The 18,695-nt window shown below is 36.3% G+C and overlaps 1 protein-coding gene across 2 annotated transcripts in view; it reads left to right on the top strand.

The window, feature by feature from the left end:
• Window positions 1-18,282, top strand: part of CFH (complement factor H) — a 125,209-nt gene extending 106,927 nt beyond the window's left edge. The window contains exons 19-24 of one of the 2 annotated variants that reach the window (XM_060294655.2): window positions 10,897-11,106; window positions 11,831-12,004; window positions 12,707-12,883; window positions 13,938-14,111; window positions 17,197-17,379; window positions 17,839-18,282. In XM_060294655.2, the coding sequence (XP_060150638.1) occupies window positions 10,897-11,106; window positions 11,831-12,004; window positions 12,707-12,883; window positions 13,938-14,111; window positions 17,197-17,379; window positions 17,839-18,047 (1,127 nt within the window). In that variant the 3' untranslated portion in view covers window positions 18,048-18,282. The remainder of the gene's footprint in view (window positions 1-10,896; window positions 11,107-11,830; window positions 12,005-12,706; window positions 12,884-13,937; window positions 14,112-17,196; window positions 17,380-17,838) is intronic. The other variant, XM_030884113.3, reaches the window with a different exon arrangement.
• The last annotated feature ends 413 nt before the right edge of the window (window positions 18,283-18,695 follow it).

Genomic DNA, 18,695 nt, shown 5'->3' with positions numbered 1-18,695 from the left:
CATTCTCCAGGATAGATTACGTCTTGGCCACAAAAGAAAGTTGAGAACATTGAAATCATAGCCAGCATCTTTTCTGACCACAAATGTATGAGACTAGACTTCAACTACAGGAAAAAAAAACCAAAACTGCCAAAAGTGCAAACACTTAGAGGTTAAACAATATGCTACAAAACAACCAAGGGGTCACTGAAGAAATCAAAGAGGATATTAAGAAAAATACTTGAAGACAAATGAAAATGGAAAAACAATGGTCCAACATCTATGGGACTCAGCAAAAGCAATTCTAAGAGGGAAGTTTATAGTGATACAGGCCTACCTCAGGAAAGAAGAAAAATCCCAAGTAAATAGTCTAACCTTAGACCTAAAGAAACTAGAAAACGAAGAGTAAACAGAACCCAAAGTTAGTAGAAGGAAAGAAATAATAAATACAGAGGAGAAATGAATGGAATAGAGACTTAAAAAAAACAATAGAAAATATCAATGAGACTAAGAGCTAGTCATTTGAAAAGATAAGCATAATTGATAAACCTTTAGAAAGACTCATCAAGAAAAAGAGATGAGGGTCTGACTCAATAAAATCAGGAATGAAAGAGGAGAAGCTACAACTGATACCGCAGAAATATAAAGAACCATAAGAGATTACTATGAAAAATTACACACCAATAAAATGCACAACCAAGAAGAAATTGATAAATTCCATGTAATGCACAATTTCTCAAATATAAATCAGGAGAAATATAGAAAATATGAACAGACTGATTACCAATATTAAAATTGAATCGGTAATTTTAAAACCCAAGAAACAAAAATCCAGGACCAGACAGATTCACAGGTGAATTCTACCATTTACAAAAGAGTTAACACCTATTCTTCTCAAAATATTCCAAAAAAATTGAAGAGGAAGAACACTTCTGAACTTATTCTGCAAGTTCAGCATCACCCTGAGGCCAAAAACAAAGACGGTGCAAAAAAAGAAAATTACAGGCCAATATCACTGATGAACTTAGGTGTAAAAATCTTCAATCAAATATTAGCAAACCAAATTCAACAATACGTTAAAAGGATCATACATCATGATCAAGTGGGACTTTTCAGAAGGATTCAAGTATGTTTCAATATCTGCAAATCAATGTGATATACATCCACAAATTGAAGAATAAAAATGATATGATTATCTCAATAGATGCAGAAAAAGCTCTTGACAAAACAATATCTATTTATGTTAAATCTCTCAGTGAAGTGGGTAGAGGGGAAACATACCTAAACATAATAAAGGCCATATATGACAAACGTCCAGCCAATGTCATACTCAACGGTGAAAAGCTGAAATCATTTCCTCTGAACCAGGAACAAGACAAGGATGCCCACTCTCTCCACTTTTACTCAACATAGTATTGGAAGTCCTAGACACAGCAATCAAACAAGAAAAGAAATAAAAGAAATTCAAATTGGAAAGGAAGAAGTAAAGCTATCACTATCTGTAGATAACATGACACTATACATAGAAAAACACCACCAAAAACTATTAGAACTAATAAATGAATCCATTAAAGTTGCAGGATATAAAATTAATATATAGAAATATGTTGCATTTCTATGCCTGAACAACAAAGTTTTAGAGGGAGAAATCAAGAAAGCAATCCCATTTACAATTGCATCAAAAAGAATAAAATAGCTAGGAATAAATCTAACCAAGGAGGTAAAAGACTTGTACTCTGAAAACTATAAGAAATTGATGAAATAAATTGAAGATGACAAAACAAATGGAAAGATATCATGTTCACAAATTGGAAAAATTTATATTGTTAAAATGACCATGCTACTGAAAGCAATCTACAGATTCAATGCAATCCTTATTAAATTACCAATGGCATTTTTCACAGAATTAGAACAATTTTTTTTTATTTGTAAGGAAACACAAAAGACCACAAATAGCCAAAGCAATCTTGAGAAAGAAAAGTGGAGCTGGAGGAATCAGGCTCCCTGACTTCAGACTATACTACAAAGCTAGAGTAATCAAAATAGAATGGCACTGGCACAAAAACAGACACATAGATCTAGGGAACAGATTAGAGAGCCCAGTAGTATACCCACATTTATGTGGTCAATTAATCTATGACAAAGGAGGCAAGAACATCATGGGGAAATGATTGCCTCTGTAAACGGTGTTGGGGAAACAGGAAAGTTACATGCAAAAGAAGCAAGCTGGACTACTTTCTCACACAATATACAAAAATAAAATGAAAATGAATTAAAGACTTAATTGTAACTCTTGAATCCATAAAACTTCTAGAAGAAAACAAAGGCAGTATGCTCTTTGACATCAGTTTTAGCAATATTTTGGGTTTTGGGGGGTTTTTTGGATATGTCTCCTCAGGCAAGGGAAACAAAAGCAAAAATAAGCAAACGGGACTCAAAAATGAGAAAGCTTTTCCACAGCAAAGAAAATGATCAATAAAATGAAAAAGGTAGCCTACTGAATGTGGGAAGATATTTGCAAAGGATATATCCATTAAGGGGTTAATATTCAAACTATACAAAGAATTAATGCAACCAACATCAGAAAAACAAATAACTAGAAAATAGGCAGAGGACCTGAATAGACATTTTTTCCAAAGAAGACATACAGATGGCCAAAAGACACACGAAGAGAAGCTCAACATCATTAAAAGGCAGGCAAATGCATGTCACAACCACAGTGAAATGTCCCTTCACACCTGTCTTAATGGCTGTCATCAAAAAGACAACATCCAGTGTTGGCGAGGATGTGGAGAAAAGGAAATCTTTGTGCACTGTTGGTGCAACTGTAGATTGGTGCAGCCACTATGGAAAAGAGTATGGAGTTTCCTTAAAAACTAAAAATAGAACTGCCATATGATCTGGCAATTCCACTGCTGGGTATTTATTCAAAGGAACCAGAAACATTTGAAAAGATATATGCACTCCAATGTTCATTGCAGCATCACTTACAATAGCCAAGGTTTGGAATCAACCTAAGTGTCCATTGATAGAGGAGTGGATTAAGAAGATGTTTTATATATACACACAAAATGAACTATTACTGAGCCATAAAAATTACACATTTCCATTTGCAAAAACATGGATGGATCTAGGGTGTATTATGGTTAAGTAAAATAAGTTAGATAGAAAAAGACAAATGCCACATGATCTCACATATACGTAGACTCTAAAGAAGCCGGGGGATGTGTATTCAGCATAAGGAATATGGTCAATGATATTATAATAACTTTGTATAGGGACAGATTGCTATTAGACATCCTGCTGGTCATTTCATAATACATGTAAAAGTCGAATCATTATGTAGTAGACCTGAAACTAACACAATATTTTTTTTAATTTATTTTTTTCACACCTTTATTGGAGTATAAATGCTTTACAATGTTGTGCTAGTTTCTGCCATACAACAAAGTGAACCAGCCACATGTATACACGCATCCCCATATCCCCTACCTCCCAAGCCTTCCTCCCATCTTCCCTATCCCACCCCTCTAGGTTGTCACAAAACACCAAGCTGATCTCCCTGTGCTATGCAGCTGCTTCCCACTAGCTATCTATTTTACATTTGGTAGTGTATATATGTCCGTGCCACTCTCTCACTTCATCTCAACCTCCCCCCACCCCCATGCTCTCAAGTCCATTCTCTACTTGTGCATCCTTGTTCCTGCCCTGCCACTAGGTTCATCAGTACCGCTTCTTTAAATTCCATATATATACATTAACATACGGTATTTGTTTTTCTCTTTCTGACTTACTTCACTCTGTATGACAGATTCTAGGGCCATCCACCTCACTACAAATAACTCAATTTGTGTCACATCTTTCTCCATTCATCTGTTGATGGATATTTAGGTTGGTTCCGTGTCCTGGCTTTTGTAAATAGTGCTGCAGTGAACATCGTAGTAAACGTATCTCTTTGAATTATGGTTTTCTCGGGATATATGCCCAGTAGTGGGTCATATGGTAGTTCTATTTTTAGTTTTCTAAGGAACCTCCATACTCTTTTCCATAGTGGCTGTATCAATTTACATTCCCACCAACAGTGCAGAAGTGTTCCCTTTTCTCCACACACTCTCCAGCATTTATTGTTTTTTTGTTTTGTTTTAAATTTATTTATTTATTTTTGGCTGCATTGGGTCTTCGTTGCTGTGTGCAGGCTTTCACTAGTTGCGGCGAGTGGGGGCTACTCTTCATTGCAGTGTGCAGGCTTCTCATTGCAGTGGCTTCTCTTGTTGTGGAACATGGGCTCTAGGCATGCGGACTTCAGTAGTGTGGCTCATGGGCTCTAGAGCACAGGCTCAGTAGTTATGGCACACAGACTTAGTTGCTCCGCGGCATGTGGGATCCTCCGGGACCAGGGATTGAACCTGTGTCCCCTGCATTGGCAGGCAGATTCCTAGCCACTGTGCCACCAGGGAAGCCCCTTATGTTTCTAGAGTTTTTGATGATGGTCATTCTGACTGGTGTGAGGTGACACCTCACCATGGTTTTGATTTGCATCTCTCCAACAATTAGTAATATTGAGTATCTTTTCATGTATTTGTTGGCCATCTGCATGTCTTCTATAGAGAAATGTCTATTTAGGTCTTCTGCCCATTTTTGGACTGGGTGGTTTGTTTTTGTGATACTGAGCTGCATGAGCTGCTTGTATATTTTGGAGATCAATCCCTTGTCAGTTGCTTCACTTGCAAATATCTTCTCCCATTCTAAGGGTTGTCTTCTTGTCTTGTTTATGGTTTCCTTTGCCATGCAAAAGTTTCTAAGTTTCATTAGGTCCCATTTGTTTATTTTTGCTTTTATTTCCCTTACTCTAGGAGGTGGCTCAAAAAGGACCTTGCTGTGATTTATGTCATAGAGTGCTCTGCCTATGTCTTCCTCTAAGAGTTTTATAGTGTCTGGCTTTACATTTAGGTCCTTAAAACATTTTGAGTTTATTTTTGTGTATGGTGTTAGGATGTGTTCTAATTTAATTATTTTACATGCAGCTGTCCATTTTCCCCAGCACCACTTATTGAAGAGGCCATCTTTTCTCCATTGTTTATTCTTGTCTCCTTTGTCAAAGATAAGGTGACCATATGTGCGTGGGTTTATCTCTGGACTTTCTCTCCTGTTCCATTGATCTATATTTATGTTTTTGTGCCACTACCATACCATCTTGATTACTGTAGCTTTGTAGTATAGTCTGAAGTCAGGGAGCCTGATTCCTCCAGCTCCGTTTCTCTTTCCTAAGACTGCTTTGGCCACTCAGGGTCTTTTGTGTTTCTGTACAAATTGTAAAATTTCTTTCTTTAGTTCTGTGAAAAATGCCATTGGTAATTTGATAGGGATTGCACTGAACCTGCAGATTGCTTTGAGTAATATAGTCGTTTTCACAATATTGATTCTTCCAATCCAGGAGCATGGTATATCTCTCCATCTGTTTATGTTATCTTTGATTTATTTCATCAGTGTTTTATAGTTTTCTGAGTACAGGTCTTTTGACTCCTTAGGTAGGTTTATTCCTAGATATATTATTCTTTTTGTTGCAATGGTAAATAGGATTGTTTCCTTACTTTCACTTTCTGATCTTTCGTTGATAGCGTATAGGAAGGTCAGAGATTTCTGTGCATTAATTTCGTATCCTGAAACCTTACCAAATTCATTGATTAGTTCTAGTTGTTTTCTGGTGGCATCTTTAGTATTTTCTATGTACAGTATCCTGTCATCTGCAAACAGTGACAGTTTTAGTTCTTCTTTTCCAATTTGTATTCCTTTTATTTCTTTTTCTTCTCTGATTGCTGTGGCTAGGACTTCCAATACTATGTTGAATAATAGTGGCAAGAGTGGACATCCTTGTCTTGTTCCTGATCTTAGAGGAAATGCTTTCATTTTTTCACCATTGAGAGTGATGTTTGCTATAGGTTTTCTTACATGGCCTTCACTATGTTGAGGTAGGTTCCCTCTATGTCCACTCTCTGTACAGTTTTTATCATAAATTGGTGTTGTAGTTTGTCAAAACTCTGTCTGCATCTATTGAGATGATCATATGGTTTTTATTCTTTAGCTTGTTAATATGGTGTATCACATTGATTGTTTTGCATATATTGAAGAATCTTTGCATCCCTGGGATAAATCCCAGTTGATCATGGTGTATGATCCTTTTAATGTGTTGTTGGATTCTGTTTGCTAGTATTTTGTTGAGGATTTTTGCATCCATGTTCATCAGTGATATTGGTCTATAGTTTTTGTGTGTGTGATATCTTTGGCTGGTTTTGGTATCAGGGTGCTGCTGGCCTTGTAGAACGAGTTTGGGATTGTTCCTCCCTCTACCATTTTTTGGAAGAGTTTGAGAAGGATAGGTGTTAACTCTTCTCCAAATGTTTGATGGAATTTGCCTGTGAAACCATCTGGTCCTGGGCTTTTGTTTGTTGGAAATTATCAGTTACAGTTTCAATTTCATTACCTGTGATTGGTGTGTTTATATTTTCTAATTCTTTCTGGTTCAGTCTTGGAGGGTTTTACTTTTCCAAGAATTTGTCCACTTCTTCCAGGTTGTTCATTTTATTGGCATAGTGTTGCTTGTAGTAGTCTCTTAGGATACTTTGTATTTCTGCAGTGTCTGTTGTAACTTCCCCTTTTTCATTTCTAATTTTATTGATTTGAGTCCTCTCCCTTTTTTTCGTGATAAGTCTGGCTAACGGTTTATCAATTTTGTTTATCTTCTCAAAGAACCAGCTTTTAGTTTTATTCATCTTTGCCATTATTTTCTTTGTTTCTATTTCATTTATTTCTGCTCTGATCTTTATGATTTCTTTCCTTCTACTATCTTTGGGTTTTCTTTTTTCTTTTTCTAGTTGCTTTAGGTGTAAGGTTAGATTTTTCATTTGAGATTTTTCTTGTTTCTTGAGGTGAGCTTGAATTGTTATGATCTTCCCTCTTAAAACTGCTTTTGCTGAGTCCCATAGGTTTTGGATCCTCGTGTTTTCATTGTCATTTGTTTCTAGGTAATTTTTGATTTCCTCTTTGATTTCTTCAGTGATCTCTTGATTATTTAGCAGTGCATTGTTTAGCCTCCATGTATTTGTGTTCTTTACTGTTTTTTTTTCTCCTGTAATTGATTTCTAATCTCATGGCATTGTGGTCGTAAAAGATGCTTGATATAATTTCAATTTTCTTAAATTTTCCAAGGCTTGATTTGTGACCCAAGATGTGAACTATTCTGGAGAATGTTCCATATGCACTTGAGAAGAAAGTGTATTCTTCTGCTTTCAGGTGGAATGTACTAAAAGTATTAATTCTGCCTGATCTATTGTGTCATTTAAAGCTTGTGTTTCCTTATTTATTTTCTGTCTGGATGATCTGTCCATTGGTGTAAGTGGGGTGTTAAGTCCCCCACTATTATTGTGTTACTGTCAATTTCTCCTTTTATGGCTGTTAGTGTTTGCCTTATGTATTGAGGTGCTCCTATGTTGGGTGCATAAATATTTATAATTGTTATGTTTTCTTCTTGGATTGATCCCTTGATCATTAGGCAGTGTCCTTTAATGTCTCTTGCAACAGTCTTTATTTTAAAGTCTATTTTATCTGTTATGAATATTGCTACTCCAGCTTTCTTTTGATTTCTATTTGCATGGAATATCTTTTTCCATCCCCTCACTTTCACTCTGTATGTGTCTCTAGGTCTGAAGTGGGTTTCTTGTGGACAGCATATATGCAGGTCTTGTTTTTGTATCCATTCTGTGTTTTTTGGTTGGAGCATTTAATCCATTTATATTCAAGATGACTATTGATATATATGTTCCTATTACCATTTTCTTAATTGATTTGGGTTTGTTTCTGTGGGTCTTTTTCTTCACTTGTGTTTCCTGCTTAAAGAAGTTCCTTTAGCATTTGTTGTAAAGCTGGTTGTAAAGCTGGTGGTGCTGAATTCTCTTAGCGTTTGCTTGTCTGTAAAGCTTTTTATTTCTCCATTGAATCTGAATGAGATCGCTGACAGGTAATCTTGGTTGTAGGTTTTTCCCTTTCATCATTTTAAATATGTCCTGCCACTCCCTTCTGGCTTGAAGAGTTTCTGCTGAAAGATCAGCTGTTAACCTTATGGGGATTCCCTTGTACGTTATTTGTTGTTTTTCCCTTGCTGCTTTTAATGTTTTTTTCTTTGTATTTAATTTTTGACAGTTTGATTAATATGTGTCTCAGTGTGTTTCTCTTTGGGTTTATACTGTATGGGATTCTCTGTGCTTCCTGGACTTGATTGACTATTCCCTTTTCCATGTTAGGGAATTTTTTGACTATAGTCTCTTCAAATATTTTCTCGGACCCTTTCTTTTTCTCTTCTTCTTCTGGGATCCCTATAATTCAAATATTGGTGTGGTTAATGCTGCCCCAGAGATCTCTGAGACTATCCACAATTCTTTTCCTTCTTTTGTCTTTATTCTGCTCTGCTGTAGTTATTTCCACCATTTTATCTTTCCAGGTCCCTTATCTGTTCTTCTGCTTCAGTTATTCTGCTATTGCTTCCTTCTAGAATATTTTTAATTTCAGTTATTGTGTTGTTCATCATTGTTTGTTTGCTCTTTAGTTCCTCTAGATCCTTGTTAAATGTTTCTTATATTTTCTCCATTCTGTGTCTGAGATTTTGGATCATCTTTACTATCATTACTCTGAACTCTTTTTCAGGTAGGTTGCCTCTTTCGTCTTCATTTATTTGGTCTTGTAGGTTTTTACCTTCTCCTTCATCTGTAACATAACTTTTTGTCGTTTCTTTTTTTTTTTTTTTTTTTGATGGGTGGGCCTGTATTCCTGTCTAACTGGCTATTTGACCTGAGGCATCCAGTACTGGAGTTTGCAGGTAGTTGGATAGAGCCAAGTCTTGGTGCCAAGATGAGGACCTCTGGGAGGCTTCATTCCTATTAATATTCCCTGGGGTCTGAGGTTCTCTGTTATCCAGAGTTTTGGACTCGGAGCTCCCACCACAGGAGCTTGGGCCCGACCTCTGGCCTGGGAACCAAGATCCTGCAAGCCACATGGTAAGGCAAAAAAAATTAAAAAAATAAAAAAAATAAAAGATAAAAGAAAGGAGCTGTACAATAACAAAGACTAAAAGACAAAATAAAATTAGAAAGATAAAAACTATATTAGGAAAAATAAAAATATAATTGAAACAACTGCAATAAAGTAGAACAAAACCACAACAGAAAAAAAGGGGGTGGGGGAACAAGCCAGAAGGAGCAGAACAATGACAAAGTATAAGGAATAAAATAAAATTAGAAAAGTAAAAGATTTATTAGAAAAAATAAAAATATAAATGGATCAACAACAAGGTAAAACAGAACCCCAATCTAAAAGAAGAAAAAAGAAAAAAAGATAAAAAAAGAAAGGAAGAAAAAAAGAAAAAACCTTGGCTATGGGGAGTAGGTGTTTAGGCAGAGATGGAACTTAGGCAGGGGCGGGGTTTAAGGTGGAGTGGGACCTAGGCAGGGAGGCTGACGTTTGAGCATGAGGCAGAGCCTAGGCCCAGGACCCACGCAGCCAGAAAAGGCCTTGGGGGTGGGGCCTAGGTGGGGCATCATTCAAGTGGAAGCAGAGAGACAGCAAGTCTAAAGGACTGCCTATGGAGTGTGGAGTTCCAGAGTTTGGAGGTAAGGCCCTGGTTGAGGGTGTGTGGGTGGGATTTAGGCCCAGCGTGGTTAGAGTGGGTCTCAGAGGGGGTCTCCAATTATAGAGGTAGGGCTCTTGATGGGGTGTAGGGGTGGGGCTTGGGCTCTGAGCCGCAGGAGGGAGGCTCCAAGGGCAGTGGATTAGGCCCAGGAGCCCAACAGGCTCCTCAGTGCCTAAGTGGACAGGGAAAGTTCTGGCTGCATTCCCTTCCATTCCTCTGTGTTCCCCCACATCTCCCCCAGGGTCTCCCCCATTCCTGCTGGATCCCTGACTGTTGGTGGGTCTTGCTGGGTGTAGGAACTCCTCCTCTCCCCCAGCCGCCCTTCAAGGGTGCCAGTCCCAGAGATCCAGGCTTTACTTTTGCTCTCCCTTCCCACCCTCCCACTCGCTCAGGACCTCCACAGCTGGAGGGGGCCTAGGTTGCCAGAGGATCAGTCCCGGGATCTCAGTAGCCTCCTGGAGGCCCAAGAGGGCAGGAGAAACCTGGCCATGCTCTCTTTTGATCCTCTGCCCTCCCAATGGTTCCCCAATTTCCCCCTTTGGGCAAGGGATCCCTTCCCCTCCCCCAGCCACCCCTTAGGGGCGCCAGTCCCATCCCACCTCCACTTCTCCTCCCCCCTCATTCCCCCCATGACCCACGTCCTACCTGGTTGCTGGGGGTTCCTCCTGTCCCCTTAGGTGTCCGTGGTCCCCCAGTGGTGCCTGGTAGGTGCCCTAATTGTGCGGAGACATGAATTCCACGTCCTCCTAGTCCACCATATTGACTCCTCTCCCTAACATACTATTATATATCAAATATATTTCAATAAAGATAAATTTAAAAAAAGGATGAAGGGGCATACTGAACAAGTGGATAGCAGCATAGTGTTTATGGAGACAAATACCTTGCAAGTTTCAAATATTTTTCAGCTTTAAAATTCTTTAACTTGTTCAGATTATTTTTATTTTTTATTTATTTATTTATTTTGCTGTACGCGGGCCTCTCACTGCTGTGGCCTCTCCCGTTGTGGAGCACAGGCTCTGGATGTGCAGGCTCAGCGGCCATGGCTCACGGGCCCAGCCACTCCACGGCATGTGGGATCTTCCCAGACCGGGGCACAAACCCGCGTCTCCTGCATCGGCAGGCAGACTCTTAACCACTGCGCCACCAGGGAAGCCACAAATTATTCTTATTTTAATGTATTTTTAATTTAAACATTACACTTATACTTTACCCTTTGATCTCTGTTCTTCATGTAGAAAAACTTCCATGTTCTCAACCACCTCAAATAGACCATGGAACGATTAATTCATCTAGCTCTGCAAAAGAAAGGAGAGAAACATTTGAGCCCAAGCTTTATGCACATGGCACCAAGTTAAGTTATACCTGTGAAGATGGTTTCAGTATATCTGAAGAAAATGTGATAACATGCCACATGGGAAAGTGGAGTTCTCCACCTCGTTGTGTAGGTGAGGACAGCATGCAAACCAAAATTCTATTTTCAGTACCATTCTTTACTAATCAATTATCATCAAAGTCATGGAACAGAATCCTTTAGATTCCTAAATATATCAATTATTTATATATTTATAGGTCATTTATGTATTAATATATAATTTATATTTTTATACATTTAATCGATTTTTGTATATTCATTTTCTGTTAATTTCATCAGTTCAGTATAGAATCACTTTTAAATCTGGTACTTTCTTTTGTATTAACGCTGTATGTGTAAAAAAAGTAAACCTACCTATTCATATACTTAAACCTATTTATATTCCTATTTATTCATATAAGTTGCAATGTATGCGTTGCCACCAAGTTTTTTCAAAAAAAACTTACGTTCTTCCTACAATGTCTCTTTTAATGTCTTACAATATATAGTACTTTTCTTAAGGTGATGAAGTCTCAGTGTGTTCTCTTTTATTAATCATAATTGCTTAGAGATGCACTGACAGTCTCATTCATAAATATATTGGTATTTTTAGTTTCAAGTTCTTGTTCAAGTGGACAGCTGGAAACACACCAGAATGGTGATTTTTGGGTGCATTTGTGCATTTCTCTGCAATGTGATGGAAGTTCCTGTAAAATCATTTATTATTTTCAAGTAAAACTATCAAATATGGCAAGCAGTACATCAAATTAGATTTCAGAGTTAGTGAAACATGAAATCGTTCTTTCATTTATTCCTAGGACTTCCTTGTGGACTTCCACCTTTGATTCAGAATGGTGTTGTATCTAATGAGAAAGGCAGTTACCAAGATGGAGAAGAAGTTACATACGACTGTGTTGAAGGTTTTGGGATCGATGGACCTGCATCTATAAGATGTTTAGGAGGAAAATGGTCCCTTCCACCGGAATGCATAAGTATAGTATATTTTATTTTATTCTGAGGCTGATAAATATCTTTAATTCAGGACATAAATGGCACAAGTATGAAACTAAGCTGTAATTATAGAATTAAACAAGGTGTCTTTGGAAAGTTCTGGATTCTGGTAGAGAATTAATAACCCTAGTAATAATAAAAGTTTGATTCATGAACTAAATTATCTCACTATCACATCATCTTGTGTACACTTTGGACGTGCTCTGATACACATTCTCAGACTTCTGGTATCTGTTCCTATAACATAGCTGGCCCCTGCTCATCAGTCTTATCAGCACTCAGTTTACTGTTAATTTATCAGTTATTTCTTTATGATATACAATTTTCTAAGATATTTGACATAATTCAAGGGAACAGAGTTTGACAGAAGCAAAAAAAAGAAACATATCCATAATGTAGGTGACCTGTGATGGGGAAAAATAATTTAAATGTGAGAAGTGTGGTCTCAAACATCAAAGGCATCCCTGTCTCTTTGAGTATCACCATTCCCATGTTATAGTTTTGATGAATACAGACACAATCAATGTAACTAAGTCAAGACTTCTAACATTTTAAGTTGTAAGAGAAATATTGTACAGTATTCATTGGTTTGATATGTGTATATCTATTTTTCTAGAATATAATTATTGGCCACTATTATTTTTAAAGATGTACTAAAGAAATACTTTTTTTCTTTTTTTCAGACACAGATTGTTTTAACGTACCCAGCTTTGATGATGCTGTACTCATAGACCAGAAGAAGAAATCGTATAGGTCAGGAGAACAGGTGGTTTTTAAATGTCTACCATCTTATCAATTGGAAGGAGCCAATACCATACAGTGTATTAAGAGCAAATGGATAGGAAGGCCAGCATGCAGAGGTACTTTGGTAAATTTTAAAACTTTATTTATTAAAGTATCTTAAGTAACATAATACAGAAAAGTGCCTCTACCATCATAAAATGGACACAGATTATTTTCAGGTCAAGTCAAAGAAGGTTTATGCCTGAACATAAAAAGGGATGGAATTGTGTACTCAGTGCTCAGTCTTGTAGCCCAATAATTCTCAAAGCACAGCCCCTGACACAGCAGTCTTAGCATATTCTGGAAGATTATTAGACATGCAAGCACAGATTCACAGGCTCACTCACACCTGTTGTATCAAAAACTCTGGAGATGGAACCCTGAAACTGTTTTAAAGATTCCCAAGGGATTCTATGCACATTTCCGTTTAGGAACCATAGCTACAGTGTATTGTACTTTATATCCACCTGAATCTCATTGATGAATTACACATTACTCATTGTTGTATACTGAAGCATTTGCAAAAGTATATTATTAAAGAGCATTTTAATAAATACATACATTTATTTTTCTGTTAGTTTTCCAGATCTTTGTTTGGATCTTTTAATTAATCATCTTCTTTCAACTACGGTATTCTTAAAAGTATGCTAACTCTTGATCGAGTCTTTAAAGAATTACCTAACGTGTTTATTTTTCTAAGGGCCTAAAGTTACAGTTCATAAACAGGATGACTATAAACCGAATCCTGATGTCAAATGATCTTTTATTATGATTTTCTTATGGTTCATAAATTCATTTTGAATTTATATAATTTATAACACTTAATTTACTAAACTCAGAAAGAGATGTCCAGAAAAGCTTTCATTTTCACTGGCCTAAAAAATGTGTATCAACCTTCTAGTGAAGGATGGGGGAGAGATTTAAGATACAGAAGCTTAATTTGTACTAAAAAATATTGCTTTATCTCCTTATCCTCAAACTTACATGTGAGTTTATTAAAATTAGCAGTCTTTCATGACAGATTAACTCTTGATTTTAAATGACCATATGGAATATATGTGACATCCCACTTGGTAGCTTGCTGTTCATAATGATCATTATATTAGAGATACTATTTTTCTTTCTATCTAGATGTTTCCTGTGTGAATCCACCCCAAGTGGAAAATGCTATTATACAAAATGAGAAGTCTAGATATCAAAATGGTGAGAGAGTATATTATGAATGCATCTGGCCTTACTACCCTTTTGGGGATGTAGATGTGATATGTTTAAATGGAACTTGGACAAAAGCACCTCAGTGCAAAGGTAGAGTATCTTACACCGCCACCCCCCCCCCCCCAATTTTAGAGAATATATTAGGGACAAAATATGTTGATATAAATGTATAATGAAGTAGTTCTTATGGAATTCTTTTTTGATGCAAATAGAATGAAGGTGCTTAAAATCCAGTTCTTTTGTGGACTGAATAAGTAATCTGACATACTTATTGTTTGAAAGAGTTGACCAGATTTGAACAGTTGGAATCTTGGAACACTTCTTATCTTAAATATTAAGACATTCAGTTACTTCCTGGTGAATAAATGTGTTAACGATACCATAAGTACATTTGACAGCCCAAGAAATTCCACTTTGAGACATGGAATATAGGCAGCCAGGGCCTGATCACAGAATGTGACTTAAATTTGTGCATCTTCAGCATATGGGTGATATTTAAAGGTATGTTACTAGCTGAACTCATTCAGGGAATTAGTATACACATAAAAAAAGTAAGTCTGAGAACTTGGTCCTGGGACACTTCAGTGTTTAGAGTTCAGGAAGTAAGGGAATCCAAACCAAGAAATATATTAGCCACTTCTAGTTTTTCAAGTTAACTTTTTCCTGGTATGTATTTTTTGCAGTCTTCCACTTGAACATGTTTTCATGTTTAGAGTGATTTTCTTGTAGACAGCATAAAGATGAATCTTGTTTATGTGTCCACCCTGCCATTTTCAGTCTTTCCACTGATATATTAAGGCTATTTACATTGAAAATATCTATTAACATAATAGGGACAATGTCAGCAATTTTATTCTTTGTTTTCTGTGTGTTTCCTCGGTTTCTCATACCCATTTCCTTTTCTTGTCTTCCCTGTGGGTTTTTGAACATTATAAATAACTTAATTTTTATACATCTGCATTGCTTTGGAGTATATGTCTTGTCATGTTTTTATTAGCGGTTGCTCCAAGTATTAAGATCCACATAAGTGGCTTATCACTCCCTACTTGTATTGACATTTTACCACTTCAGGTGAAATGTGGAAACCTTACTTCCATTTAGATTCTTTTTATCTCCCCACATTTCAACATAAGTGTCTGTAGTATTCTCTCTATATACATTGAGCAACATTTCAAATGACATAATTTTACACCTAATTTAACAAAATCATTAGGGAAAAGATATTCTTATTATATTTACCCTTATTTTTAAAAATCAATTCCATTGTTTTTTCTTCCTTCCTAAAGTCTCAATCCCTTTTCTAGTTTCCTTTATATTTGAAGAATTGCTTTAGCAATTCTTTAGGTATAGATCTGCTAGAGACAAGTTCTCTCAGTTTTCCTTTGTCTGGAAAGATTTTTCTTTCTCCCTTTAATCCTAAAATATATTTCACTCAATATAGAATTTGGGATTGACAATTCTTTTCTTCCAGCACTGAAAAAATGATGTCACTTCTTTCTGGTTCTATGTTCATGGATGAAAATCCTACCAGTTTTTGAATCCCTTTTCCATATAAGTATTGCATAATATCTATCTAGCTCTTTTAAGATTTTTTTCTTTTTCTTTAATTTCCAGCAATTTGATTTTGATGTATCTTGACATTGATTTCTTTGGATTTATCCTGTTTGGAATTCACTTAGCTGTTTTATTATGTAGATTTGTGCCTTATACCCTATTTCAGAAATTTTCAGCCATTATTTTTACTTTTTTTTTTCATCTCATCCCCTTCCTTTTCATTTTCTGGGTCTCCAATCTTTTTCTATTTTCCCATGGGTTCCTGAAGCTCTGTCCATTTTCTTTTCAGTCTATTTTCAAAGTTAGTCTATAGTCAAGTTTATTTATCCTTCTGCCATCTGCAATGTATTATTGAGCCCATCCAGTGTGTTTTTTTAAAAAGTTATATTACTCTATTTTCCAGTTCTATCAATTTGACTGGATTTTTAAAAACCATTGCCCAATAATTTCAATATGTATGTCATCTCAGTGTTGTCTTCTTTTGATTGTTTTTTCTCTTTTGAGGTTTTCCTCATCCTTGGTATGATGAGTGATGATCAAATGTATTCTGGACATTTTGGGTATTATGTATTGAGATTAAGGACGTTATTGAAATCTTTTATTTATCAGACCTCCCTTACTGCCATGCAGGGTGCAAGTCCAGGGTTCCCACCTGGCCTCCACTGGCTCCTGGAGAAAGGGGAGAGGTGTCTTCTTCCCTCACCATGTGGGTGGAAGTCTGGACTCCTCACTTGGCCCCTGCTGATCAAGGTGGGGATGGGTTGGTCTTAGGTTCTATGGTGTATTTCTAGAGAAAGTCAGGATTGTAAAAACTGTTTCTGTCTTACTATGCTGATCCTTTCCTGGGACTTTGCTTAAAGAGACCAAGTGCTTCTTGGGACTATTTTTTTTTTAATTTTCTTTCTGAACTTGCTATCATTTCTGGGTTGCAGTCTCAGTGGTCCATCCAGGATACAAAGAAGGGAAAAGGAAAACCCAAACAAGTCTCTGGAGTGTAATTCCTTGAATCCCAATGTCTCTAACCAGATATCTTCTCTACATCTTTCACAGTCTCCTGAGTTGGTTTATTATAATATGTTCAGGATTTTTAGTTAGCAGAAATAATACAGAGCAGATGCAATAAGCAGAAATATTTCTACCTCATCTTGTCCAGAAAAGGAAGAAAGCATTCCCTCTGCCACTATTGAGATCTGTAATTCTTTGACTTTTATAAAAGCAGCTGTTGGGGCTGATGTTCATTTTGTAATAAAAATGAAAATCAATAAATATGACTAGAGATTCAGTAGACACTGCTGTATGTTGTATACAAGGATATTTTTTTATCTTAGTTATCCATCTGTCCAGCATATATTCACTAAGAAAACATGTTTTAATACCAGAACACTGCAAAGCAGACATATTTGTTAATGTATTATGTGTACTTTCTTGTGGGGTAAAAGTAGGGACTTAAAAATGTGCCTTTTCGTTTAAGTGTTTCAAATTTCTTCAATAAATCATTTCTGTCATCAGAAATCAAAAGCCTGATTATTACATACTAGGCTACATTTTTATCTTTTTATTTTAAACTGTGGGGTTTCCTTTTCTGTTTTTTCTCTTTCAATAAATCAAACATATTTTTTAGACTCTCAAGGAAAATGTGGGCCTCCCCCACCAATAGACAATGGAGACATTACCTCATTCCCGGCACCAGTATATCCTCCAGGATCGACAGTTGAGTACCAATGCCAGTCCTACTATGAACTTCAGGGAAACAGATACATAGCATGTCAGAATGGAGAGTGGTCAGAACCACCAAAGTGCTTAGGTAAATATTTCAATCTTCTTGTGGATCCTGGGAAAATCGGTGTACTGAGTATGATGTTTAGCTGTTTATAATAGAATTTTCATGGATTAACTACCAACCATTCTGTTGCATGCTTGACTACCAACTAATAATATGTGTGGAAATAAATTTTGAAATTTTCCTGTTCAAGCAACAATAGCAACAAAAGATTCCTTAATGAAAGCTCTTCATATGATAACTGACATTATGAATCTTTGATTATAACATTTAATTATTACACTAAAAATAGTACCTCATTCTTACAACATTAACTGTTTAAAATGATGGAAACTACATACTGGATTTTCAATGAATTGGTTTGTAAAAGGTTTTGAGAAGGAATTTTTGGACCAGAGCAAGAGATTCTACTTGAAAGCCTGAAATTCTGTGGAAAATATTTGTATACTACTTAACAGTTTATGTTTATTTTTTTAACTTCAGATGCATGTGTAATTTCAGAAGAAATGATGGAAAAACATAACATAGAATTAAAATGGAGAAGAGATAAAAAACTTTATTCTAAAACAGATGACACTGTTGAATTTAAGTGTAAAAGAGGATATTGTACAAAGGCACCTAGCTCTGCACTTCGAACAACCTGTCGGGAGGGAAAACTGGCATATCCTACTTGTCACCGAAACTGTCGTTAAAGTGCAGTTGTAAAACTGAAATATGTACATGTATTCAGAATTTTTCATTATTATTCCAGTTCTCAGTTTCTTTTTATCAAGTATTGTTTAACTCATCTCTATTCATAAATCAGCTTCATGTTAAACATTATAGGGATGATGTAATTATAATCTTGGAGACCAACTAATCACTTCTTAAAAGCACTTCATTAAAACTTGGCAAACCAAAATGCTACGTGTCCTGTTGATAAAACATCTACGGCAAGAAATTAGATGCAATCACTTCAGTACCTCCTTTCATCCATCAGTTTCCTAACTTTCTAAAGATTTCTCCATAACTTCTGAGGTTTCCTAAGATTCTGTTTCAGAAGAAATGGGAAGAAATACTTGTCTCCATTTTCAAAATAACATCACTTTACAAACATGTAAAATGCAAACTATGTAATACCTATATTAGTAATTACATGTAAGTAGTTATTTCTTACTTTTGCTCATCCGTCAATAGATAAATATACCAAACAATAATGAAATACATGATCTTTTACAAGACGCCTATCTAGCACACATTATAATTCACATAAAGAGGAATTAGAGGACTTCCCTGGTGGCACAGTGGTTAAGAATCTGCCTGCCAATGCAGGGGACATGGATTCATGACCTGGTCCAGGA

Source organism: Globicephala melas, chromosome 1 (assembly GCF_963455315.2).
Source record: "Globicephala melas chromosome 1, mGloMel1.2, whole genome shotgun sequence".
NCBI classification, from domain to species: Eukaryota; Metazoa; Chordata; class Mammalia; order Artiodactyla; family Delphinidae; genus Globicephala; species Globicephala melas.
Note: the sequence above shows the minus strand (reverse complement) of the source record. Positions and strands in the feature narration are given on the sequence as shown.